Consider the following 26,232-nt stretch of genomic DNA (forward strand, 5'->3'; position numbering starts at 1 on the left):
ATTTTTTATTATTGGTACATGTTATCCAGAATGCTCGGGACCTGGGATTTTCCAGATAAGGGGTCTTTCCATAATTTGGATCTCCCTACCTTAAGTCTGCTAAAAAATCATTTAAGCATTAAATAAACCCAATAGAATTGTTTTGACTCCAATAAGGATTCATTTTATCATAGCTGGGATCAAGTACAAGGTACTGTTTTATTATAACAGAGAAAATGAAAAATGAAGTATTTTGTAACAATCTGAATTATTTCCTTAAAATGGAGTGTATGAGTGATGGCCTTTCTATAATTTGGAACTTTCTGGATAGTAGGTTTCCAGATAACAGGTCCCATACCCGTAGTTTTCTCATTGTTTAACTTTTTGTTCTGCAGCTCTCCAGTTAGAATTTCAGCATGTGGTTGCTAGGGTCCAATTTACCTTAGTAACCAGGGAGTGGTTTGAGAGAGTGACTGATATATGAATAGTAGGGTGGTTGAATAGAAAGATAAATAATAAAAAGTAGCAATAACAATAAAATTGTAGCCTCACAGAGCAATAGTTTTGGCTGCTGGGGTCAGTGACAGAGGAAGGCAATACATTTTTCACCCACACATCACTTTTTACTCTCACTCTATTATCCTGCTTTCCTATTTATTTATGTCTCCTTCAGCCCTGTGTTAACCCATGCCACGAGATATGCAAAATGAAAGAACAATTTACTTTGACTCCAGAACCTATATAGTGACTGTGGAAGAGGGAATAAAATTTGCAGCAAAGCTTCAATTAGTGAGCAGTTCATGTTAAACCTTACATATCTTTTTTAAATCTTCTCTCCCAAGTGCCTTTAGGGCTGCGGCACATGAGGAGATTAGTCGCCCGTGACAAATCTCCCTTTTCGCGGGGGCGAATAATCTCCCCAAAATGCTATCCCACGGGTGAAAATGTAAATCGCCGGTGGGATGGCATACGCGGCGCCGCAATTTCCCGAAGTTATCTTGCGAGGAAACTTCTGCAATTTTGGGAAATTGCGCTGGACGCGTATGCCATCCCACCAGAGATTTACATTTTCGCCTGTAGGATGGCATTTTAGGGAGATTAGTTGCCCGCGACTAATCTCCCTGTGTGCCACAGCCCTTAGTGCCTGAAATCTCTCCAGCCCCACCTACCTTTTGATTGGTAGAATGTACAGTCTGTAAAAAGAGCTGCACTCTGATTGGAGAAGCTACAAGCAGAAAGATCCAATCAGAGTGCAACTGGTTACAACAGCATCAGACCCTGCAGAAATGGAAAGACCTTTCCACCACGGAGCTGTTTAAAGTACAAGCTAATCAGTAAGGATTATTTTTTTAATTGGGTGCCAGACCGTTTGGGTAGGTTTAGCCAACCCTAGCCTTAATGAAAATCTGCGCATGCAGCCATTAGTGCCTTGCGCCTGATTCTGAGCTTTTAAAGCCAGCGCTACACATTAGAACTGCTTTCAGATAACCTATTGTTTCTCCTACTTCCATGTAACTAGAGGAGTCCCAACCCGGACTTTGCTTTCTTACTATTGAGTGCTATTCTGATACCTACTGGGAGCTGCTATCTTGCTACCTTCCCATTGTTCTGCTGATCAGCTGCTGGAGGGGAAAGGCAGGGGGGTGATATCACCCCAAATTGCAATGCAGCAGTAAAGTGTGATTGAGGTTTATCAGAGCACAGGTCACACGGCTGTGGCACCCTGAGAAATGAAGAATATGGCTAGCCCCATGTGAAATTTCAAAATTAAATATAATAAAATCTGTTTGTGTTTTTAAAAAACAGATCACAATGCAGCATTCTGCTGGAGAAGCTCTATTAACTGATGTTTTTGAAAAAACATGTTTTCCCATGGCAGTATTCCTTTATATTTATTACTTATCTAGTAATGCATAGCAACTTATCAGCAACTAGCATTCACTGGTCAGCTGTTTAAAACAAACATCTAAGTTTGCTACTTGCCTAGTAACAGCAACCTATATGAAAATAGGTAGTGGAATGACTATCAGGCATAGAGGCCCAGGTGTAGACCAGCTCAAAGATACCCCCACAAGGCTGATTTAATTGCAGTGAAAACTAGAAATACATTTAGACTTGTGTATCATGTTTTTATAATTTTAACATTTGTACTCGGAAAAAAATTTCCGACTGATTTCCTTTTATGTTTTTAAAAATAATTTTCCTACATGTTGCAAGCCCTTGGTTTGTTGGTAACATGCCAGGCATTTATATCATTTCTTGACACAAGTTAAAGCTGTGATTTAAAATCTTTTTTTATGTTTCATTTCTATAGTACATTCATTCAGCTGGAATCATCCACAGGGTAAGTAAATAGCTGCTTTAACTGAGAACATCTTTAATATGTTGTATATTACTGAAATGCATTTGTTAATTTGCTTTTAATGTGCTGAGTGTAATATTAATTTTTCTTATCATTTTAAAGATTAAGAAACTCCCCAAGATGTGCATTACAGGGAACTGAATTTATACACTGAGGCTTAGTACTAATTAGGTGCTCATGTTTTTTAGCCTAATCTCATGAGTTTATTTCTGTGCCTATATGATAAGCAGAGCTTCATTACTGAAGCATTTGCAGTGTTTCATGGCGACTTGCAAGAATATAGTAAATTCATAGACCTATAAATGAGACTTAATCTTTTTCTGTGGCTCATATCTACTTCAATAAAAAAGTGGGTGTTTAAAGAGCCATTAGCCAAACTCATGCTAGTGTTTCAGTCTCTAAACTGAATTGAGAATAGTGGTAGATCTACTGAAGACCTGCAGTTCTCTTTAATGTAAGCTTTGATTTTATAATAAGAAATCCCTTCCTGCTTTGTGTGTAGTTTTTCTGACAGTCACTGTCGGCCTAAGTGCAGCTACCTGGAGCAGCAGTTGGGCAAAAATGCCAGTCTCCGCTCCTTGTAGTTGGCTAGGAGTGAGGTTCACTTCTCTCCGCCTGCGTACAAAACACTTGCTTTTGGAACTGCTTTGCACATGTAGAAAATGCTTAATGCATTGTATAGTAAGCATGACTATAGTGGAGCAATATTCTGCAAAATACATCTCAATTGTGGCATAGTTTCACTATTTTTGCACCCTTTTGATTTGTGCATTCATCTAACCTAGAGCTCACTTCCAGCCTGTGCCATGCCACTGAATGATACCACCACCACTATGTTACATAGTGTAAAAGTCACTTCCATTGGAACAATTTGTATGCAAGTCAAAACAAGCTACAGACATCTGAAAGTGCAAATAGAAAAATGTGCTAATAGGCTTCCTCCTCTGTGCTTTTTTATCAGCTTAAATTTGGCTCTACATTAATATTTGAGTTAATATTTGTAGTTTGTGTTACTGTATAGTTCTTTTTGCTTATTTGGAAGTATGTCATCTAGAGGGACAAAGTTGGAATAATACACAGAAAAAAAACAAGTGTTACTATGGATACATTAAAAAAAACTACTTAATTAGTTTAATTGCTTCTGGTCATTAGAGCTAAACAGCAATGGATTATTTTTCTGCCTTTAGGATTTAAAGCCTGGAAATCTTGCAGTAAATGAAGACTGTGAGTTAAAGGTATGTATTTAGTACTGCATCTCTTTTGGTAATAAATATATCTAGTTTTCATAAAATGAATGTAACAAATGCAGGATTTGGTTCAGGATTCGGGCAAGATTCAACCTTTGTCAACAGGATTCATACTGAATCCATAATCCTGGCCAAACCAAATCCTTAAAATCATGTCACTTTTTGTCACATAAAAGATCAAAAAGGACAAATTTGTACACTTCTAGTTCTGACTGCTTACTTCTGGAACAATGTAGCCGAAACCAACAGAAATAACATATCTGGAGGATAAACTGCTATACTGTTTTAAGAGTGAAAGCCAGAGAATAGAAATAGATAAACAAATACTGCTATAAATGTTAATAACAATTACAAATAGCTTTAAAATAACTGAAATGTATATTGTATATTCAATGTACATTTATATTTTTTTTTTTACAATTTCATTTTATTACTGGCAAATCTTTATGAAGCACTAACTTATTCTGCAGTACTGTACAAAAAATGTCATATACATTAAACATTATAAACAATTATTCAACAAATAATTGATGTAGGAGGTAAAGAGGGCTCTGCTCAATTATTCAAAAACAGTTTTTGCCCAGTGATCCCCTGTGAAAAAAAGTAAAGCTTTAAAGTTATCAGATTCTTTTGCCAACCTTGGTAAATATGCCTCTTGCCTTGTTTCATGGCAGAGGCACACCTGCAAAGCCCCACAGAGCAGCATGAAAATAACATTTATGTTGCCATGTGATTGCATTGCAGACACTTCTTGCTGGGTATATAACCTGAGGCCAATATCATACTGAGAATTAGCTGTTGCAGTTAGTTTGCATCTCAGCCATAAAGCATAACAGAGCTGCAGCTTATTGAGGAGATTAAAATGCTAGACACCATATGTAATAAAAGGCACTAATTTTGCCCAGTTGCAGTAACCGGTAGCCAACCAACAAGATTTTTGCTTTTAAACAGGTAACCAGTAATTTTTACCTGCTGATTGGTTTCTATGGGTTACTGCACCTAGGCAAACTTTTATTACATAAGACTTATTATTATTATTATTATGCTGTGTAAAAACTGGCGAGAAGATTCACCACACATGGCCAGGCTTTGCCATGTAAAACCTTATAAAAAAAAATGCCTTTGTAAAAAAAAATTTGCATAATTTTTTACACATTTTTTCTTCCACCAGAACTTGTGTAAAATCTTGCGTTTGGACGGCGATCTTCTCCGTTTAGTTTATACAGCTTTTTACGCCATTTTTTTTGGCGAATTTGTATTACACAGCATAATAAATATGTCCTTTAAAATACAAGGGACGTTCAACTCACTGGGGGTGCCCATATGTTAGGTACACCCTGAATTCAGTTTTCAAGTTTATTCCTTGAAACAGTGAAAATGTAAACTACAATTATCTACTTTCCAGTGAAAATGCAGAATGTGTTTGGATATGTGCTAGTGAAAACACTCCAGACTTCTGAGGAATACTGAGTTCTCTGTCAACAAGGCAGCTGATTGATAAAACATCTTACCTCAAGTGGTGCATGTTTTCTGCCTAGTGCCCCCAGTAGTTTTATTGGTAGGATCAGAGAGGGGGCTTTATCAGTTGCCATTTATTACACAGAGCCCAAGCTTCCAGGGGGCTTTATAATTATATCCTACATCTCCAGTCATCCTTAGCCAGTTGCCAGTTGGCAAAATAAACAGAGGTGTAATTGCAACAAACAGTGGAAAATTCCATAATCCAAAACTAACAATAACACATTATTTATTTCCACATCACCGTGCTCCACACAACATTTCTGGGATTCCTACATTCCATGAGGTGCGCATTCAGTAATGCCATATATCAAATCTATAACAAAATGAAACATTGCACCATTGTCAAAGCATTATACAATAAATATACAATACCCTAACAGCACATCATTTGCATCATGTTTATCTTGTGCAATATTTTCATACATAGAGGGAGCCTCTTTTTATTTTCTTTAATCGTAACTCTTTATAAATCCTGGAGATGGCACTGTAAGATACAAGTCAAATGAACTTATTGGCTAAACCTAGCAAGCTAAAACGTTTGGTATATCCCCTTTGTTTTGCCCAGCTTGTTTTACCATTCTGTGGACAGATATGTAGGAATTTTGAAATCATTAATCTATAGTTGCAGACATAGATACTCGGATTAGTTTACATAATACAGCTGACCCAGGCTGCCAGCAATTGAATATAGAAGGGGTGAACCTATTCTCTAGTTAGATGCAGGTATTTTCTTCATAGTTCATTCATTATGTCCCACTGAAATACAGCTGGAACATTCCTTCTGCCCTTTGGGGAGGTTATGGAGAGATAGAAAAATTGCAGAGGAGCCCATGGGCCATTTTTTCCTCATGGCTCTCTCTCCGGTGTGCCTTTTGTAAAAATGTATTTTTGTTCTAACACTTGCTTTCTGTCTGTACCAAGGTGCTTTATGGACTTAATGTGCAGGAAGACCTTTAAGTAATCAGTAGGTGTCAATGAAATAAAGGGTCAATCTGAGACCCCAGGGTTCAGTTTATCCAGTCTGCAGCACTACACTGTGTTTTTATTTTCCACTGGCTAATGATCTGGCATTTAACCAACTTTATTATAGTCAAAATGTCTTTATACGTTGTCAGGCATCTGCTCAGTTATTTATTTGAATGGCACAGTGCTGTTTGTCCCACACATGTTCTCTAGCTCCTGTTAACACATTCAATTACATAATCTTTAGGATTAAACCAATTCAGATTTCTGTGATATAAAAACATATTGGATTTAAGTTCAATTTTAACCTTAAACTGGAAATAGCTTTTTTTTCAACTAGAATAACATCATTCAGTAGTAGAAATCCTTCTGCGCCAGGTGTAACCCACAGGGCACAGCTGGCTCTGACCGTTTCTCTCAGTTTCAGTACTAATGTAGATTTGCTGTAACGTTAACCCAGACTTGGCAGACTCTTGTTTGTGGGTTGAGGTTTTGTTGTCTATTTAAATGTGATTTACCACCTTTTATATTATGTCTCCTGCTATAGGAACTGCATGTTATTTAGCACTAAAAGTATCTGCTAACAGTCTTTTTTAATTATTTTTAAAATTGGGGTTAAATGCAGTCATGTAGTAACATTTGTCCAAAAAAAATGATAAAATATGTAACTAAATGTATAAATCATTTCAGTAATTTTGCATTTGTAGCAGCATTTATTTATTTATCTTTATGGCTGTCTTATCCCCATAAAATGTTATCCATGGATAGGCAGTCTGGTCATTCTTGATGTGATCTAACTTTATTGAAAATCTTTTCAGAGAGAGGTGCTGTGTCTTGGATAGGTGTCCTCACATGAGTGCAGTTTATTGTACATGGGGCTTTGGCCATCTATATTAAGGTGGCCATACACACAAACGACGGGCTTGCCCAACTGACATCTGGCCAAATATCGGGCAGGTTAAAAAATTTAGTCAGATCGGGGACCACATTGGCTCGTTGATGCGGTCCCCGAACCGACTGCACCTATTACCGGCGTTCTAATTTGATCCAAATTAGCCTAAAATCACCCGATATCTCCCACCCGTAGGTGAAGTTAAAAACCAATGAGGTGGGGAATGTCCTTCTCTGCAGGGGGGGGGGGCCTAAAACATATATATCTATATATTTTTTTTAATCATTTTTTTTTTAAATCACCAGATAACCTTTCTCTCTACATGTAGGGTTTGTGCCAAAGTCAGTTATTTTGTTAGATTTTGTTTTTGCTGGAATCAGTTATTTGAGCTTTATTACATCTGCTTCAAAAGGGAAGCCCCCCAAAGTTATATTGGATCATTCAATGAAAATCTGACACCCATCTCCTGCATTAAGAAAGAGTGAAGAGAAACAGATGCTGAGAGAGTGATAGCGAAGATAAATGTAATTATTTCAAAAACGGTGTTGAATTTTTAATAGATTATATTTTAAAAGTTTCTTATTGCCGTATCATGAAGCTTCCACTACATTTTCATTTTCACAATAGTTTCCCTTTAAAGGAACAGTAACATCAAAAAATTAAAGTGTTTTAAAGTAATTAGAATATAATGTGCTGTTGCTCTGCAAAAAACTGGTGTTTTTGCTACAGAAAAGCTACTATATAAATCAGCTGCTGTGTAGCTACGGGGGCAGCCATTCAAGCTGGAAAAAAGGAGAAAAGGCACAGGTTACATAGCAGATAACTAGTAGATAAGCCCCATATAATGGGGGTTTATCTGTTATCTGCTAAGTAACCTGTGCCTTTTCTCCTTTGAATGGCTGCCCCCATGGCTACACAGCAGCTAACTTATATAAACTATAGTAGTCTTTCTGAGGCAAACACCAGTTGTAGCAATGCAGGGCAACAGTACATTATATTGTTATTACTTTTATACACTTTCATTTTTTTGTGTTACTGTTCCTTTAAGTTTCTTCACTAGCTGTCAAATTTGTTTCCCAAAGCCTTCATGTATTTTTTGTATTATTTAGCCTGAGATGCCAAGGGCAAAGGGGAAGCCTCCTAACTTTCCAGTCTCAATGATAATAAAGAACAGCATCATTCATCTTTCAGCTGTCAGCATTTGCTACATTAGGTTTTCATTAACTGTAGTAGATGATACAGGTTTTTGTCTAATTGGAACCTGCCCGACTTCTAGTTAGTCCAAAGGAATGTGCAGAAACAACCATCTGAAGTCTCTCTAGTTTGCCTTATAGGGGGAAAAAACTCCCTAGTCAGCAATCAGACCAGTCCCTGGACCAACTTTGTACTAAAAATTAATTTCAGTATCCCTGTATTTTCTTCCTTGCTTAAAAGCCATCATCTCTTTTGTTAAGCTGTCTAATGTACCAGTACAACCTCTTGAGGGAGAGAATTCCACAACTTTACAGCTCTCACTGTAAAAATCAATAAAAAATGAAACCCTTGTGCATGGTGGCTGTGCTGTTATTTAAGGCAAATTGCAATTGGTCTTCATTAGTATTCCAATTTGGAATTTCAGCAGTTTTCTGGTTCAAATTATCTTAGCAACCAGGGAGTGGTTTGAATGAGAGACTCGAAAATGAATAGGAGAGGGTCTGAAAAGAAAAATAAGTAATAAAAAGTAATACTAACAATAAAATTGTTGCCTCACAGAGCAATAGTATTTTGGCTGTTGTGGTCAATGACCCCCATTGAAAGTTGGAAAGAGCCAGAAGAAGAAGGTAAATAATTATAAAAATATAAAAAAAAATAATGAACACCAATTGAAACATTGCTTAGAACTGTCCATACTGTAATATACTAAAAGTTTACTTGAAGGTGAACCACCCCTTTTAATTATCATACTTATCTTCATTAGAAAGACCATTGTGGCTGTTTTCACTTATTCAATAAACACAGATGCCAGTATCTGAGGATCTTCTTTTAGACTAACCTAAGTCAGTGACTTACTGATGATTTAGTAAAGTCCTGCTGATATATTGGGTATATGATGATTTCATTCAGTACACGACTGTCTACTGATTAGAAATGTTTAACCTAGTCATACAGAGGCACGTGGGTTTTGTTCTTTCTACAGATTCTGGATTTTGGCCTGGCAAGGCACACAGATAGTGAAATGACTGGTTACGTGGTGACCAGATGGTACAGAGCCCCAGAGGTTATACTCAATTGGATGCACTACACTCAGACAGGTAATGCTTCACTCAGCTTTTAATTAAATGTGACAGACTATGACTGATCTACGTAAGTATCCTCATGCACCTCTTTCCATGCTCTTATTGGGAATATTAAAATGGTTAACTGCAGGGTTCTCTTGACATTTGTATGAATCAGGCATGACATGGGTATTTACTGCAGCTGGAACTGTGTGTGACTCCGTGGGCGCATTACTCCTTATCTGCTATGCTTTTCATCACACTGGCTAAAAGCCACATAATTAAAGCAATAGATAAGTACTGATTTAGAGCCATATTGCTGCACGTATCATATTAAATATACTAATGATTTGTAAGCAAGTCATAAAATTTATCTTTTGGTTTAAATAAAATGCACATGACATATATTTTTGTTATGTATTGGTTCCTAACAAAGCTATATTTATTATTTCCATTTTTTTTAGCAAACCTTTTATCTTCACTAAAAAGCAGAGTTAAACAATATGCATTAGATGACTGTATTTCCACAATATCTAAAATATAATTTTTGTGAAAATTCAGTTGAAAAGTTTTTTGTTTAGCATTGATTTAAGCACAGAAGTAAGTGACAGTCCCTTTGTGCATATATTTTTATAGAATAATCTGTGATGAAATTCTGGGGCAATGCAGCCGAAAAGTTTGTTTGGCATTCATTTATGGCAAGTGGCAGTCCTTTTGTGCATGTAATGTTTAGCTAAGATGTGTGCATTGCTAGATAAATGCATGTCTCAGTGAGGAGCCAGGCTTTCTACAGCAAGTTTTATGTTAATAGCTAGGAAGCTTTTCTCAGGCATTTTGTCACCTGCATTTAGATCACATCTGTAGGCGCATTACTAACATAGTACACAATAAAAAGTATATAGCTGAAGTGTAGGCATACAAATACTAGTAATTTCACTCCCACAATGAGTGGTTATTGAAATGTTATCAAATAGCTTTTATCATCTGCACAGAAGGACAATATGTGAAACTGCAGGATTTTGTTCCATTTCCAGTTATGCTTTGCTTTCTTTAAATTTCAAAAAAATACAAATAAATATGGTGAGGGTGCTGAAGAATGTTAAAAGAAAGTAAATGACTAGAAACTCCCAAACACAATTGAATTTCTGGAACTTTTTAATAGCTGTTTTAATAATTTTATTTTTATATATTTATATATATATATATATATATATATATATATATATATATATATATATATATATATGGGGGGGGGCATGAACTGAACTGGTATGCAATGTTCATATATAGAGCCATTGGCATCACAATGGAACATTGTTTGGTCATGCAAACTCTTTGTATCTCAAAAGGAAGCTGTACAAGAGACTGTCATTTAATGTTCAGTTTTAATGTCCAATGCCTTTTAATGTGCCAGGAAAGTCTTGCAGGCTGATGGAGCAATTCTTCAGTGACCTGTAGGTTTAGGTATCTAAGTGCCCAGTAGCATTCAAATTATTGGCTCATGTAGTCACTAACATAGCATGTTTCCACTGATTGCCCGGGAAAAAAAAGTTTTTAGTAAGAGCTCTTAAAAAACAACTTAACTAATGTATCTGTGGATGAAACTGCATTTAAGGAAGATTTTACCTTCAAAACCAGTATTTAACCAACAGATGATAAGTGTCGTATTAAGTTTTTTTTAAAATGGAATATATATCAGAAAATATTGGCCTTTTACCTTGAGCCATCAATTTGTGATGTTCTGTGTGTCACTCACTGAAAATAAACATCTTTTAATTGTAACAGGAAGAAGTGTGGGAGTAAAAGACAGAGCTCTGTCCATTCATTAGATGATGTACCCTAGCGTGTGTGTGTGTGTGCCCGCCCTTGGTTTGTGTGTGAGCACAGTGCCTTATATTAGCCAGGGGCTGAATTTAGGACTTAAAATGGCAGTGTTCCTGTATTGCTTTATTTTTCGAATAAGTGTGTGAATATGGGCTGTGATATATTTTTATATAGATCTGCAGTGTTCAGAGGTATTAATATTTCAAAAGAACAATAAATCACACAAAACAGATAATGAAAACATTCACTAGTATTTTAATAATTATGAAAACTCTTCTACAACAGCTTCACAGCTAATTTAGTTTTTTGCTCAGTTACTACATTGTAAATCATTGTTCCCAACCTGCCTGGGAACACTGTGTGGTTATGGGATAGCTACACCCCTGCATAGACGGTTCTGCCAGCATATTCCCCATTCATTTATGTTTCTTTGTGAATATGTGAGAAAAACACTGTACAGGTGATTCATTTCATGGAATCAAACACCAGTGTTATTATAAGACAGGTATGGGACCTATTATTCAGAATGCTCGGGACCTGGGAATCTTTCCGTAATGTGGATCTTCATACCTTAAGCCTACTAAAAAATAATTTAAACATTAAATAAACCCAATAGGGTGTTTTACCTCCTACAAGAATTAATTATATCTTAGTTGGGATCAAATACAAGGTACTTTTTATTATTACAGAAAAAAAATCTGAATTATTTCACTAAAATTGAGTTTATGGGAGATGGCCTTCCCATAATTCGGAATTTTCTGGATAGCAGGTTTCCATATAACAGATCCCATACCTGTATATGTGTGTTATTGATTCTGCTTTTATTATGTTTCATTATACTACTTTTTACACTATTATTCCTAATTAATCCTTCCAAATGAAGGTTTGACTCAACATAGAATGAATCTTATTTATCCTGGAAGAATCAGATAATTGTAATGGTTGCAATGTTTAATCTATATTGTCCGTGTTTGGCAGCGATGCATATTTTATATCACCATCTTTTTTTTCTGCCTAGTGGATATCTGGTCTGTTGGATGTATCATGGCAGAGATGTACACTGGGAGGCCACTTTTCAAGGGAAATGACCGTATCCTTTTGTTCTAAGTGCTTTTGATCTGCTACTGATCCAGACCTGTCATGTGATTATCAAGTATTTTTTATAACAACAAACATTTTCAAATAAAGAAGCATTTGTTTCTATCTCTCAGATTTAAATACAGCACCAGTACCCTGTGGAACTAAATCTTACATTTTGTTGTTTTTTGTTTGTTTTTTTTTTTTAATCTTAAAATCTTGTTGATCACAAGACAATAGTATGTTCAAAGGTCCCAATTAGGTCTCTCTTAAGCTGGCCATACACGCACCGATTCGGTGCGTGTATGGCATGTCGGCGAGTCGACCGATATCGCAGGAAGCTACTGATATCGGACGACTCAGCCCTGACGGTGTGTGACGGATCTGACGATGTTTCGTGCGACCAACATCGTCAGATCGCCACGTGTATGGCCAGCTTAAACCTAATAAGGAGGGGATAGAGTGGTTAAAATTCACAGTGTTCACAATGTAATAATACTAGACATGTTATCGACTTATATTCAACACCAATCTGTAGATTAAGCTTATCTTGTTTGATCTTTGCTGCACATTTTAATTTGTTTATATATCAAGGTGGCAATACATTGAAGGATATACTAATATGGCAAAGTCCCCAAAGAAGCAGGTAATTTAATAATTCTGTTATGCCAGCGGTTCTCAACCTGTGGGTTGGGACCCCTTTGGGGGTCGAATGACACCTTTACAGGGATCGCCAAAGACCATCGGAAAACACATATTTCCGATGGTCTTAGGAATAATTTTATGGTTGGGGGTCACCACAACATGAGGAACTGTATTAAAGGGTTGCGGCATTAGGATGGTTGAGAGCCACTGTGTTATGCAGACAGCTCTGCACAGCCCTGTATATTTGTTACTTCGGCCAAAAGTCTAAACACATAGGGGTCCCATGCCTCTTTTGGGCCTGCAGGTTTTTCCAACCTCTGCAGTTGATATTGCTTGGGTTAACCCATACTTTTGACTCAACTTTTGAGTCAATAAGCTGCCAACACCATTTACCTTATATTTAAAGGAGAAGGAAAGGTAAAAGCTAAGTAAGCTTTATCAGAAAGGTCTATTTAAATACAGCCATAAGCACTCACAGAAACGCTGCACTGAGTCCTCTATCAAAAGAATCACTGGATTTCTTGACTCCTTTTTTGGAAACATGTTCTTCGGTATCAGACTTCCTCTCTTTTAGGGCTCCTTCATGTTTGGCGCTTGAGTCTGGTTAGCTCTCTCCTCTCTCCCTCTCCCTGCCTTTCTCTTGCTCCCCCCCCCATAAGAATGCATAAGAATTCACTTCCCCCACCCTTAGGAATGTGTGATCTGAGCTTCCAATGGCTATAACTGCAGCAGGAAGCTACCAAGACCAAGCTAAAATGGTAGCTGCTATCAGAGGGAGCTCCTAGGGCTCTTAAATCAGGTATAGTAAAGCTTTCTGCTGAATAACTATAGTGTTCTAGGTGGCACTAATGTGGTGGATCTATTGGCAGTAAAATGCCAAAATGACTTCCCTTCTCCTTTAATTTAGTTTTATTAAGAGAACCCTGTCTTTGTATTTTAGCAGTGCTAATAATGAACAGTTCACCAGGCGTTAAAGGATAAGTGTAAATGGTATGGCGGTCGTATTTTGTAGCTCACCCTCAAGTGATCCAAGTTGCTTTTTTTCTGTAGTCTTCTCTTCCTGGATAGCAAGCATGTCTGTCACAGATTGGAGAGGTAATGCATGTGCATTAGTACCTAGTGCCTCTGAATATCTATTAAGGACAGACAGGTTTTTTTGTTTTGTTTTTTAGCTCCTGACTTGCCAGCATGGCACCCTGCTCATGATAGAGAGCTCTGTGGGACAAAAGTAATTTTCAAAGAACAGCAGAGCAAACTTGGATCATATGGGGGTGAGCTACAAGATACTACCCCATTTACACATTCCTTGTTCTTTTAAATGTTTTTTATTTCCTATATCAGTAGGACTCCCATAGAACTGACAAGAATTCTGTCTTCTGGGAGCTTCCAGCTTTGCAGGATGGATACCCACAATTATGTTAAATTTATTTAATAAAGCCCACAATTATGTTGGCCGCATGGTTTGTCAGTACTGTAGTAGCTTTGGTCAGATGGTTACACAAGGTGCCATTTGGTAACTTGATCCTGGTGTATATGGGTGCATCTCCCTTCAGTCCCAATTTATACTGTACACTCCCAAATCATGAATCCCAAGGGGGCAGAGCTTACTGGAGTGTTGGTTGGGGGTCTCAGTAAATCGGGAGAGTGCTGGGATGTATGCAGGCATATTTTCGTGTTCCTGAATTCTTAGGAGACATATTACATTAGCTGCAGCACTCTGAAAGATATCATTCATTTTATACATTACTACAGTCAGCAGCTTTAGGAAAGATCATAGTGATTGTATCTGCATAACAAACACTTCTGATTGTTGCTAATGGCCTGAAGCTGATGGCATAGAGGTTTGTAATTGCTTAAAATGTGGACATTGATATTTTGGAGGAATAATTTCACCCATGTCCGTTAAAAGCATTTATTGTAAGAGTGCAGGACTGGCTTCAAATCCATAGTCGTAGAACCATACACAGAGAACCATAGTCATAGAATTACTACATCAACTAACCCTTTAAAAGGCTACTTTTGAGAAAGGCCTGCTTTCAGTTTTCTTTCCAAAGAAAGATAGTTTGGTGCTACCTTTATGCTTTAAAGGGGACTCAAATATAAAAAGCTGTATAATAAAAGTAGTTTTCAAATTAAACATAAAATTTGGGTTCTTAAGTTTGACTCAGCAGCTTATCTGCCTGTTTATGGGGCCCTCCGACAGGCCTCCCCGACCGCTGTCTGGCCAAAAATTGGGCAGATATCCATCGGACAGGCTTGATGTTTCATCAGATTGTGGACCACAACGGCTCATTAATGTGGTCCTATGGCTAAACAATCGCATTAGCATGATATTGCCCACCCAAGGTGGGCATATAGGGAGAAAGATTTGGCGACCTCCAAACAAACAAATCTTACCATGTATGGCCACCTTTACACCTAGAGTCCCTCCTCTCAGTCCCTTCCCTCCTCGTGGTCTATAACTGCATAGCCTGTGCATCGGAACCAGGTCCCCCAATTCTGGCACATACCCAAGATTTTGGCAAGATGCAAAGCTTATCTTAATAAGCATGTTAACAAAATGGTGCCTGCTTGCTGGGATTGTAAATTCCAAGTCTGAAGGAAGCAAGATTTAAATAATATATATAGTGTAAGCAAAGTTTATTTTTCCTGAGTAGCACAATAGAAAATAATTTGGAATTATTTTTTTTAGGATAACAGGTCCCCTTGAATACCAATATTATGGAAAAGAAATTAATAATTTAACTGTAAAGTTAAGGATTTCCATTACAAGTATGACAAAAGAGAGCATAAATCCAGAAATGGTGTAGGGCCACTATAATACAGGTCTGGGATTTTTTATTCGGAAACCTGTTATGCAGAAAGATCTTCCATAGATTACATTTTAAGCAAACAATTCTAATTTGTAAAAATGATTTCTTTTTTCTGTAATAATAAAACAGTACCTTGTACTTGATTCCAGTTTAGATATATTTAATCCTTATTGGAAGCAAAACAATCCTGTTGGGTTTAATTATTGTTCAAAGGATTTTTCAGTAGACTTAATACATGGAGATCCAAATTATGGAAAGACCCCTTAGGCTAATGTCCGAAAGAGCTATTTAGTTGCTCCTTATAGATCTTTTCTACTGTAGGCGACTAACCTTTCCAAAATGCCTTTCCACCGGAAACAATAGGAGTTGCTGGTGGAAAGGCCTACACATCGCTTTGGTTTTCTAAAGTTGTGCAAAGTTGCCTACAAGAGAATACTTACAGCTTTGGAAAGCCAAAGCGATGCGTAGGCCTTTCCACTGGCGACTTGTATTGCCGGTGGAAAGGCATTTCGTAGTGGTTAGTCATCCGCTGTAGCAGAGATCTATTGCAGGCAACTAAGTCACTCCTTTGGACATTAGCCTTATCCAGAAAACCAAAGGTCCCAAACATTCTGGATAACAGCTCCTATACCTGTAATAACATATATTTATTGACAGTCCTGTCATAAAAACAGATTTTATTTGGCAAATAGGAGACACTTCCTTATCTGCAGTCATTTATGAATACAGGTTGAATATCATAATGTTATTGCTTTAACTAGAGATAAAGATCTAGACCAGCTAACAGAAATAATGAAAATTACTGGGACACCAACTCAGGATTTTGTCCAGAAGCTCCAGAGTCCTGATGTGCGTATGCTGATTGAAATGATTTATTTCTTCCTTTTAGCTGCTTCTTAGCCACTGCTCTGCAACTGCTGTTTACTAATGCCCAATCCACAACATAGTACATGCAGCTGTGTCAATGTTAGGGCTGCTCATTACATTATTACTTTGTCTGTGTATTGTTTCACCTTTTAAATCTTTTATCTTGCATATTTTAACAGTCCCTGTGTGGAACAAAGGAAGATATTGGTTAATGTTTGAAAATAGCTTTGCTCCTGTGATCTTTCCCAACCAACTTCTAGGACAGGATGTTAGGGAGCTGCAGACCAGCCTGAAATTAATGAGGAATATATTTGACATCCAGGCCCCATCTGCTCTCTTGAATGCAAAGCAGACTCCAATCTAGCTTCTAGCTTTAGCTTTAGTGCAGTGCAGACATGAAGCATGGTTTTATATTCAGTTGCTAAAGCATTTGTAAGTTGAACCTATGAGAAGATGGGGTACGTGGCACTGAGGGCATGTGCAGACTGCTGATTTGTGCAGATAAATTTACTGGGACTATAATAAAAATATGTATATTGTATTCCAGGCTAAAAACTATATCAAGAGCCTTCCTAAAGTGCAGAAGAAAGACTTTGGATCATTGCTAAGATATGCAAACCCTCTTGGTAATCCCCTGTATATCCTGTTTATCAAAAAATTTGCATGCTTTTTTTTTTTTTTTTAATTCTTTTTTTGGTGTTGTCCTTTAAAGGAGATATAAACATTCAGAATAAATTACATGTTTAGAGTGAGCTCTTTTTCATTTTCATTCCACCATCTTAAATATTAATATGGAATTTTGATAAGAATTGAGTACTAAGGGAAGTACATTTATTTCAATATGTTCTGGGTACTTATGACTCCTAATCTCGTAAAAGATTCCCCTTTGTGAACTCTATCACTGAGACTTGATTTTTATTAGTATTTGTCAGCACTGCTGATATCTCACTGTGTCTAATAGTATAGCTGTTTTGCAGAAGATTTTTTTTCACATTTTTATTTAAATCTGTTTTCCTATTATAAATATACTTTGAAACTTAATTTGGAAAGATTACACTTGTATTCGTTTCTGCTGTGTTCGCTCTCTAGCTTTTAGTCCTGTATCATGGCCACCTGGTCGCAAATCTCCAGGCGTTAAATGAAAATACAGCAGCCAGTTCATTTCCAGTGTATCTTTTGCTTTCGTTGCTCAGCTGTAAATATCCTTGAGAAGATGTTGGTACTGGATGCAGAAAAGAGGATAACTGCGACAGAGGCTTTAGCACATCCATACTTTGAACAGTTCCATGATATTGATGATGAGACAGAAGCTGAACCCTATGATGATTCATTCGACAATGTAAATCTTCCTCTGGAGGAGTGGAGGCGTAAGTATACAGCTATACAAAAAGATTCATTGAGTAACACTAATGGAGACAACAGTAAGCATGGTACTATTTCAGGGCTGTCACCAAAAAAGGCCTGTCATCTGGTCTTTAAAAAAAAAAATCCTTACAAATTCTTTAACTCCTTATAAACTAATAAAGTGATTTTCTTTGCACCTATTCTATAAAAATATTTTCTGTGCAAATAAAATCAATAGTTTGGTTTTAATGTACATATTCTGTATAAATTGCATATAAAACTGAGCAACTGCCAAACATTAAGAACTACACGGTTGTGGCTCCAAATGTAGACCATGACATGAAAAAGTTTTCTGACTTTTGACCTTGGTTCACTGAATTTTAACCAAAGTTAAAACTGCTGAATCCATAGAGTTCTTCCTGGAAAAATTAAACCCACTAGGGGGAGTGCATTAGTAAATGAGCCCAATTAACAATTTTGGAATTCTGGAAATAAGGCTTGAAAAAATTCTGTTGAATTTTTAACAGAAAAACAAATGGATGTTTCATATATCTGCTCCTACAAATTGATGCAAAAACACTATTCAAAATATAGACACTAAAAAAATTGTCTTTCAGTCCTGATTTGTCACTAAAAACACACTGGAAACTCAATTAGATCCTTTGGTAACATCCCCTTGTCTTGCATCTGCAGCCTGTTCAGACATATTTAGGAGGTAGTGTCCCAGACCACTTGACAAATGTTTCTCTTAACTTCTGTTAGTGAAGTATTGTCAAATTTGTGGGAAGGGGAAACCTCCAAGCAGTTAGTGTAAAATGAACTGACAAATGGATGTAATGTAGTATGCGATTGCTTGCCCAGGAAATGCACTGACGGGAAGGGACAGAACTGTGAGGGAATTAGGTCGGTCAAATACCAGCCAGAGGACAACCCTAGCGGCAAAAACACTGCTAAGTTTTAATGTTTTGAGTAGCCTTAAAGTATGGTAATCCAAGTTTACAGAAAAACCCAGTATCCAGAAAGTTCGGAATTACAGAAAGGCCATCTCCCATAGACTCCATATTAATTAAATAATTACCATTTTTAAAAATGGTTTCCTTTTTCTCTGTAATGATAAAACAGTACCTTGTACTTGATCCCAACTAAGATATAATTAATCCTTATTGGAACCAAAACAATTCTACTGGATTTAATTACTGTTTAAATAATTTTTTTAGCAGACCTAAGTTAGGAGATCCGAATTACAGAAAGACCCCTTTTCCGGAATACCCCAGGTGCCACGCATTATGGATAACGGGTCCCATACCTGTACAGAAAATGCCAGACCCCAAACATTCCAGGTGATAGGCCAGATTCAATTTGATGAGAAAGACTTATTCCCTGATTGAATAACAGATTTTCCAATAGAACCAATGCAATTCAATGGGAAAAACGTATCTTACTGTTAATCACATGAAAACTCTATTGATGTCTATGGGGGAAAAAACTGAAACTGAATTAGTTTTTTCTCCACAAGTTGAATCTCGCCCATAAGTTTTCACGTGATAAGCCATAAATTGACATTTTTTCATTAATTTAAATCTGGACCAATATAGGCTGTGTTATTGGGAATGCCTGGGGTTTTCCATATAATTTGCCGGCATAAAAAAACAGACACTAATTAAATTATCCTTGAATCCTATTGCTAAAAATTGTCAAAACAGGATTAGTTGTATTATGCAAAAATAACAATGTAATTAAATGTAAAGTCCAAATTTTGATGTGCTTGTGTGTACATCTTTTCCCTTATAGATCTGCAAGAAAGTAAAAAGTAACCAATGGTATAGGACTATTACATAAACTTTACTTAATAGTACTACACTATCAGCTACTTTTTACTTTCTTACAGACCAAAAAGGGAAAAGCTGTATATACAATAGGTTTTCCTTTGCATAAATGTAATCAAATGTGCCTAGCTTTCTTGCTCCATCCACCACTGTAAGTACACAGAGGCCCAAGCAGCCCCCCACCAGCCCACTAAATAGTGACTGTCTATGGCATCTAACATTGCCAGTCCGGGCCTGGTCATAGGTAGATTGAACTACTGGTTTAGTATGTAGACATATAGTGCCGTGAGAAAAGATTGAGTTAATAGATAATATGTTATAGGCATATTTGCAGAAAAATATTATTAGGGCCTGTTGGACAACTTTCTCTCTTTTCTCTAAAGTACTGTATTGCCCTAAGCACCACTTTTACTTGAGCTTTGCAGACTGATTAAAGAGCGTGCACCTATCCTCCAAAGCCTGCACTAGAGAAAGTATAGCATCTCATCAAAAATTACGTGACATAGTGGTCATTTTTCTTAATGTGACTTTTAATGTGTGTTCTTTCTTTCTCTGTAGGTCTCACACACAAGGAGCTTACTAGCTATAAGCCATTGGTGGCTGATTCAAAGGAAACATCGGTATAACATGTCGCAAAACTGCAAATGTGAGCCGTAACTTTTCAAAACTGGACTATAAATTGGATGTAAAGTGTATGGTCTATATCGTAGGAACCATTTGTGTTGCTCCCCCAACAAGGATCTAGTGCCTTTTTGTATATCCTTCGTGTAGGGGTGTTTGATTTGCCAGTATGTTCTCTTACTGCTGCAGATAATGTGCTGTTATTGTGAAGAAATGGTGTTCAAAATGACATGATTTAATTCCATTGTGAAGATTCAGTGTAAGTGTAGAATTTTGCTTTTGCCTTTGTATGAGTGGTCTGACTGTGCTGCCTTTGCCTACCACAATATATATTTCCACAAACCTTAGCACTAGGTAGATGTGAGCTTATTCTGCCTAAAATGCTTATTTTGGTTAGGGTCGTACTCTTTCTATTTCTCTTGCCGATATTGTTCCAGTATGAAGTACAGCTTAAAGCCCCACATTTGGAATAGAAATGTTGCATAAAACCTTAACAGCTAATATTTCACATATGGACACACATATATTGCCATTGTTGTTAGCCACCCTATATTAAGTGGCCATTTCAGATTCACATAATTTGTTTAAATATTTTGGTGCAGTGGTTTATCATCTGCTTCACTTTTACATTAACATAATTCTCTGTTAGAGCTCACATAGCACTAAAGTAAAATAGCCCCTACAAACAATGTATGCAATCAGGAATCACATCAATACAGGTTCTTCCCCTAGACTTGGTTCTTTAAAAAAAAATTATGATATACCTGTCAGTTGAAATCCCCTTCTCCCATTCTCATTGCATATAAAAAACCCTGCTTTGCACAGACATGCCTCTATTCTTTGCCTCAGCTCCACTCTGGCCCCAGCATTTCTGTCATGTGCAATCTCACTGCTAATGTCTCATTAATATCACTCACTGCAAGTAAAATGTGTTTCCAGGTGCATACCTCTTGACCATGTTCTCTGTGAGAATAGTAGAACAGTTAACAGTGAAATGACAATATCCAGCTATTTATAAACTGTATTTTATAGGAGTTTCAGAGTCAGGCTTGAGAGTAAGGATTTGAAAGCATAAAGGCAAATTAAGATGGGATGTCTCCTAAACTGACTCTGCAAGATCACTGCAAAAAAAATAAACCAGGAACAGGCTGTGCTAGATTAATTAGCAAATATATAGTGACCAAAATATATGAAATGTAGAGATTTAGCTAAAAGAAATTGAATTTAAACTATAGAGAAGAAGTCTTAAAATGAAATCTGCTATTTTCTCAGATATTTCTTTGTGTTTTTTCTGTACGTGACAGATCATGTTTTAGGCTTTCTCTGCCTTGCCTTGTGTTTTTCTCATTGCAAAGCTAGCTGACCATTTGCATGTAATTGTACATCTCTTCTATCACATGGTGAGCTGGGGGGGCTTATAAGTCAAGTCTTATCATGTTCACGTAGCAACTCAATGGACCACATAACATTTGCCCAGTTGTAGTTGGCTCTTGTAAAAAGAAAGATCTTGCCATACCAAGCCAACAAATGAAAGGAGCAAAAAAAATACATTTTAAGAAGAACCTGTATGGAAACACTACCTCTTACATAAATGAAATATGCTATGTCACTTCATCACTCATGCCTTGGAAGGGAGGGGGGGTAGGGTGAAGATGAGTTGAAAAATATCAGGTAACATTACCTGTTCGATGTCAGTGCCTCCTGTTTTATTATTTAGCTCTGTTCGTAAAATAGACTGGGCTCAGTTTCATACCATTAACTCTTTTTTTTTTAATGGAACTAAACTTATGCCTGAATATCCTGCACCAGAAACAACACAACATGTTCTGCATGTGTACAACTACTAGCAAGGATTCACAACTGGCGATTTTCATGTAACAGGATGGATGGTAGTGGACAAAATCATTCCTTTTTTTGACTGTGTGTTAATACTTGATCTGTTGGTATGTGATAGACCAGGCATGGGCTTTCAGCAACCTTTCAGATATTGTTTGAACTACAGCCTCCAGCAACTGTAGGGACATGCTCAGATTTGTAGTTCACAAACATTTGGAGGATTTCCACTTGCCCATCACTGTGATAGAGTAATATATCATTTTTTTATCTACTGAAAATCTCCACCTCTATGGAGTTTCTGCACATCTTGAGCCAGTGCCACAGACTTTCCAGCAAGACATAAGTTTGTTCCACCCTACACAGTTGTCGCCCCATGGCTAAAATTACAACTTCTTGCTGTTAAATAGGAAGTACATAACCGTTACACAGTAGTTGTGATTGTTACTTCCATTTGCCAAAAAACCTGGGTTTTGGAAGAAGTAACTGTATTTATTTGGGGTCAAACATAATGTAATCTGAGGTTGTAAGCCATGTCACTTATTGCACAGGTAAGGATCCTCTATTCCAAAACACAGAAAGAGCTGCCCTCATGGCGGAAGAGTTTATTTGGCCTACAGGCCAACAACTGGATCCATAATAGGGGCCAGTGCAGCCCCTTTTGGAGAAGCAGCTTCAAGCGGTCATTAAACAGCAGGATTTGTAAACCTATTTAATAGATACCTGTCTGGGGATTGGTTAGGCAAGCATTTGTTTTTGCCAACATACAATATGCATGACTGAGTTGGCAGCTAATGTTGGCCAATGTATAGCCAGCTTATATGTAGATCCTAAATTAAACAGTATGAACTGAAAATCAGTAGCTATTTCAAATAAAATATAAATATTTCCTATGTTAAGGACTGTTTCGAACTCTGCTCTGCCAAAAGTTGTTTTCTGTGCGGTTTAGTTTAATGCTGTGGTGATTGGGTTATACAGGGCCCTTTCCTTTTTACAGCTCACTGTTTTTTGTGTTTATTTGGAAATGCATTTTTTATAGCAGAGACAACCAAGAGACGCTGACAAGTGTCATGGGAATCACTAGAGTCTGACATGGAGCTCCGTGGTTTGAATAAATGCTAAAGCAGTTAACCTGCGTGAAGGTGCTCTCCTCTTATTCTGTGATGGAGCTCAGTTACCCTTTATAGTGTTCCATTAGCCAAACTGTAAGAAACTCCATGAGCTCAACTTTCTATAGGCTTTATCTTTTATCTATAATTAGAATTGTCCTTTGTTGTCACTACAATGCAGGACCAGGAATATTGTAGTTTGCTTTGCCTTCTGTTGATGTATCAGAGTGCACCATATAGATATTTCCTAACTAAAGCATCAGGCAAAAACGTATACTCAGCACAGGCCCAGTTCTTTATACCAATGTTGAAAAAAATGGGGTTATAATGTAACTGTAAAATGTCACTGGGAAACAAGTCATGCTCACTTCTCTGTAAAGTTACATGCCTAAAATGTGCCTAAATTACCTTATGGATCCATACATCATCATCAGTTGCTCCTGAAATGGGTTGGCTGGATCTTTCTAATGAGACTAGTCTATTGTTTGTAAGTTCCAACCAGCAATATATGACTTGCAACTTGCTACTCTGGTTTTTATATGGTCCCCCAATTTCAATAATGTCCCTTCGGAGCAGTGGAGACCAAAGCTGTGCCGTATATATTCTAGAAGGGCCCTTATTAGTGCTTTGTAAAGGGCAAGAACAAACCTTTCCTCCCTGCTATTTTATATAGACAGTCCCGTTTTACACAGAGTTCATCTGAACCCACATACATTCCAAAAACTGCTTGACTGGTGGATAGGTAAGGATGCAATGTGTCAAGCTTGGACTGATGCATTTTGAGCCAAACGTTGTTTTCTGTGACCGAAATCTGACTTTGCTTTGTAAATTGAAACATGCAGATGTGAGTAACAGCCATTTCTTCTGAAATGACATTGTTTGTTGTGCCATGTAATTCATTCCTTATTGTAACAGCTCCTTTGGCAAGACTCTGTACATTTCTTTCTACTAATGCATTTGTAATCTGTGATAGTTCTGCCTCATAAATCCAAAGAAATGTGTTTGGGTCTAAGGAGTGTTTTGCTTTATGTGGAGATGGTATATGATACCAATGGCTAAAACCTGAACTGCTGTTCCTACTTTAAAGGAACAGTAACACCAAAAAATGAAAATGTATAAAAGTAATTACAATATAATGTACTGTTGCCCTCTACTGGTAAAAATTGTGTGTTTGCCTGAAATACTACTGTGGTTTATATAAACAAAGCTGTTGTGTACTTAGCAGATAACAGATAAGCTCTGTAGACTATAATGGTGTTTTATCTGTTATCTGCTATGTAACCTGTGCCTTTTCTCCTTTTTCCATCTTGAATGGCTGCCCCCATGGCTATAGAGCAACTTATTTATATAAACTATGGTAGTGTTCCTGAACCAAATACACAACTTTTAACAGTGCAGGGCATCTATACATTATGATATAATTACTTTAAAACAATTTCATTTTTTGGTGTTACTGTTCCTTTAACATGGGGAATTGCACATAAGAGGTTAGCTAAGGGAGGTCCATTCATCTCCTGTGGGGAAAAATCACTTTGTTTTCACTGCTCTCACAGCCGCTGCCTCTGTACCTATTGATTTGTGGGACCCAATTCAGTTTGCCATTGGTGCTAAGAAACTCAGGAAATATATATGACAATATTTGGTTTGCCATAAGGAGTTGTAAATAGAAACTGCATGTTTTTGTGCTGCATGGAAAAAATAAACCATTTTATAAGTATACATATTATTGTACTTTCATCTTTTCTTAATTTTTAGTACTTGCTGCCACAAACCCCCACTTCCACTGTGTATGCAATGATCAGGGCAGTCTTAGCAAAATATGGGGTCTAAGGCAAAAGTGAAGCTTGGGACCCCAAAAAGTGCAATGTGCTTAGCACATTGCCAGAACCCACTGGGCCAGTCTGACCCTGTATTTATTTATTAGTGGTATATTAGGGAAGGTACAGTATATTTCTCCCTGAGTGATCTGTGAGAATCTACAGATGTGGAGGTTGTGTTTACTAAGACTGAAGAAGCCAGTACAGGTGCTGGAATTAATGAGTCATGACCAGGGGGAAATGGGTAGGTGAGAGATAGCTAAGGAGTAGTGATGTGCACGTCGGGCTGGTTTGGGCCCACTTTGGTACAACATTTCCAACCTTACACTGTCAGCTTCCAGCTCTCTGATTTCTAGGCATGCCCGTCCCTTTTGTGATATCATCGGGTGGGTCAGGTGTGAGTCTATAAATAGAGGGGACTTGCCGGGTCAGGTAGGGTTTGGGCTGGGAGCTGGCAGTTTAGTCGACCCGCACATTGCAACTGAGGAGCAAGTTAAAGAGAGAGTTAAATATAATTTTATTGAATAGATGGCCCTAATAGTGGCAGAGACACAATCAGAAATGTTGGCTTCCTATGTATGCACACTGCTAAAGGGACAGTCAGTTTAGTTTCAGAAGAGTGAACTTTAATTTGTTTGTTGCGTATGTTATGTGCAATTGAAACATTGGGATTAAAAAAAAAATAACCTGCTGTGAATAAGACACAGGCACATACATGCTTTTAAAAAGGTATTTCCACTTCTGTCATTTAAGTGAATTAACAGTGTTCTTAAAGAAACAGGCACCTCTTTATATATATATATATATATATATATATATATATATATATATATATATATATATATATATATATATATATATAAACCAAATTGACGTCAGACTGAGTGGCCTTGCCATGTGCACCCCGCCCAGCTGGCATGCTAGGTTGAACAGCCACACCCTCTCCACAATAACTGCTGCCCAGCTGGCATGCTAGGTTGAACAGCCACACCCCCTCCACAATAACTTTCTCCCTGGCCAGCTGCATTTCTACTGTAACAGTCTGGGAGTATTGCAGTGCCAGAAGAATGTCAAGTAAGGGATGCCCTGGACATGGGAATGGGGAAATGATGACTGTAAGGGAAATAAAAATAAAACACATGTGGGGCCCATCAAAGCCACCAACAACGTAAACCCCTCTGCAGAGGAGATTAAAATATGTGCAGGGGAGTATCTATGCCCCACAACACCTACACCG

At 37.4% G+C, this 26,232-nt stretch overlaps 1 protein-coding gene across 2 annotated transcripts in view; it reads left to right on the forward strand.

Moving 5' to 3' along the window:
• Nucleotides 1-24,284, forward strand: part of mapk12 (mitogen-activated protein kinase 12) — a 53,433-nt gene extending 29,149 nt beyond the window's left edge. The window contains exons 6-13 of one of the 2 annotated variants that reach the window (XM_018092105.2): nucleotides 2,294-2,323; nucleotides 3,529-3,576; nucleotides 9,141-9,255; nucleotides 12,062-12,133; nucleotides 16,348-16,427; nucleotides 16,993-17,071; nucleotides 17,639-17,812; nucleotides 20,174-24,284. In XM_018092105.2, coding sequence (XP_017947594.1) covers nucleotides 2,294-2,323; nucleotides 3,529-3,576; nucleotides 9,141-9,255; nucleotides 12,062-12,133; nucleotides 16,348-16,427; nucleotides 16,993-17,071; nucleotides 17,639-17,812; nucleotides 20,174-20,241 — 666 coding nt within the window. In that variant the 3' untranslated portion in view covers nucleotides 20,242-24,284. 2 annotated transcript variants of the gene reach the window in all.
• The last annotated feature ends 1,948 nt before the right edge of the window (nucleotides 24,285-26,232 follow it).

This window comes from Xenopus tropicalis, chromosome 3 (genome assembly GCF_000004195.4).
Source record: "Xenopus tropicalis strain Nigerian chromosome 3, UCB_Xtro_10.0, whole genome shotgun sequence".
NCBI lineage: Eukaryota > Metazoa > Chordata > Amphibia > Anura > Pipidae > Xenopus > Xenopus tropicalis.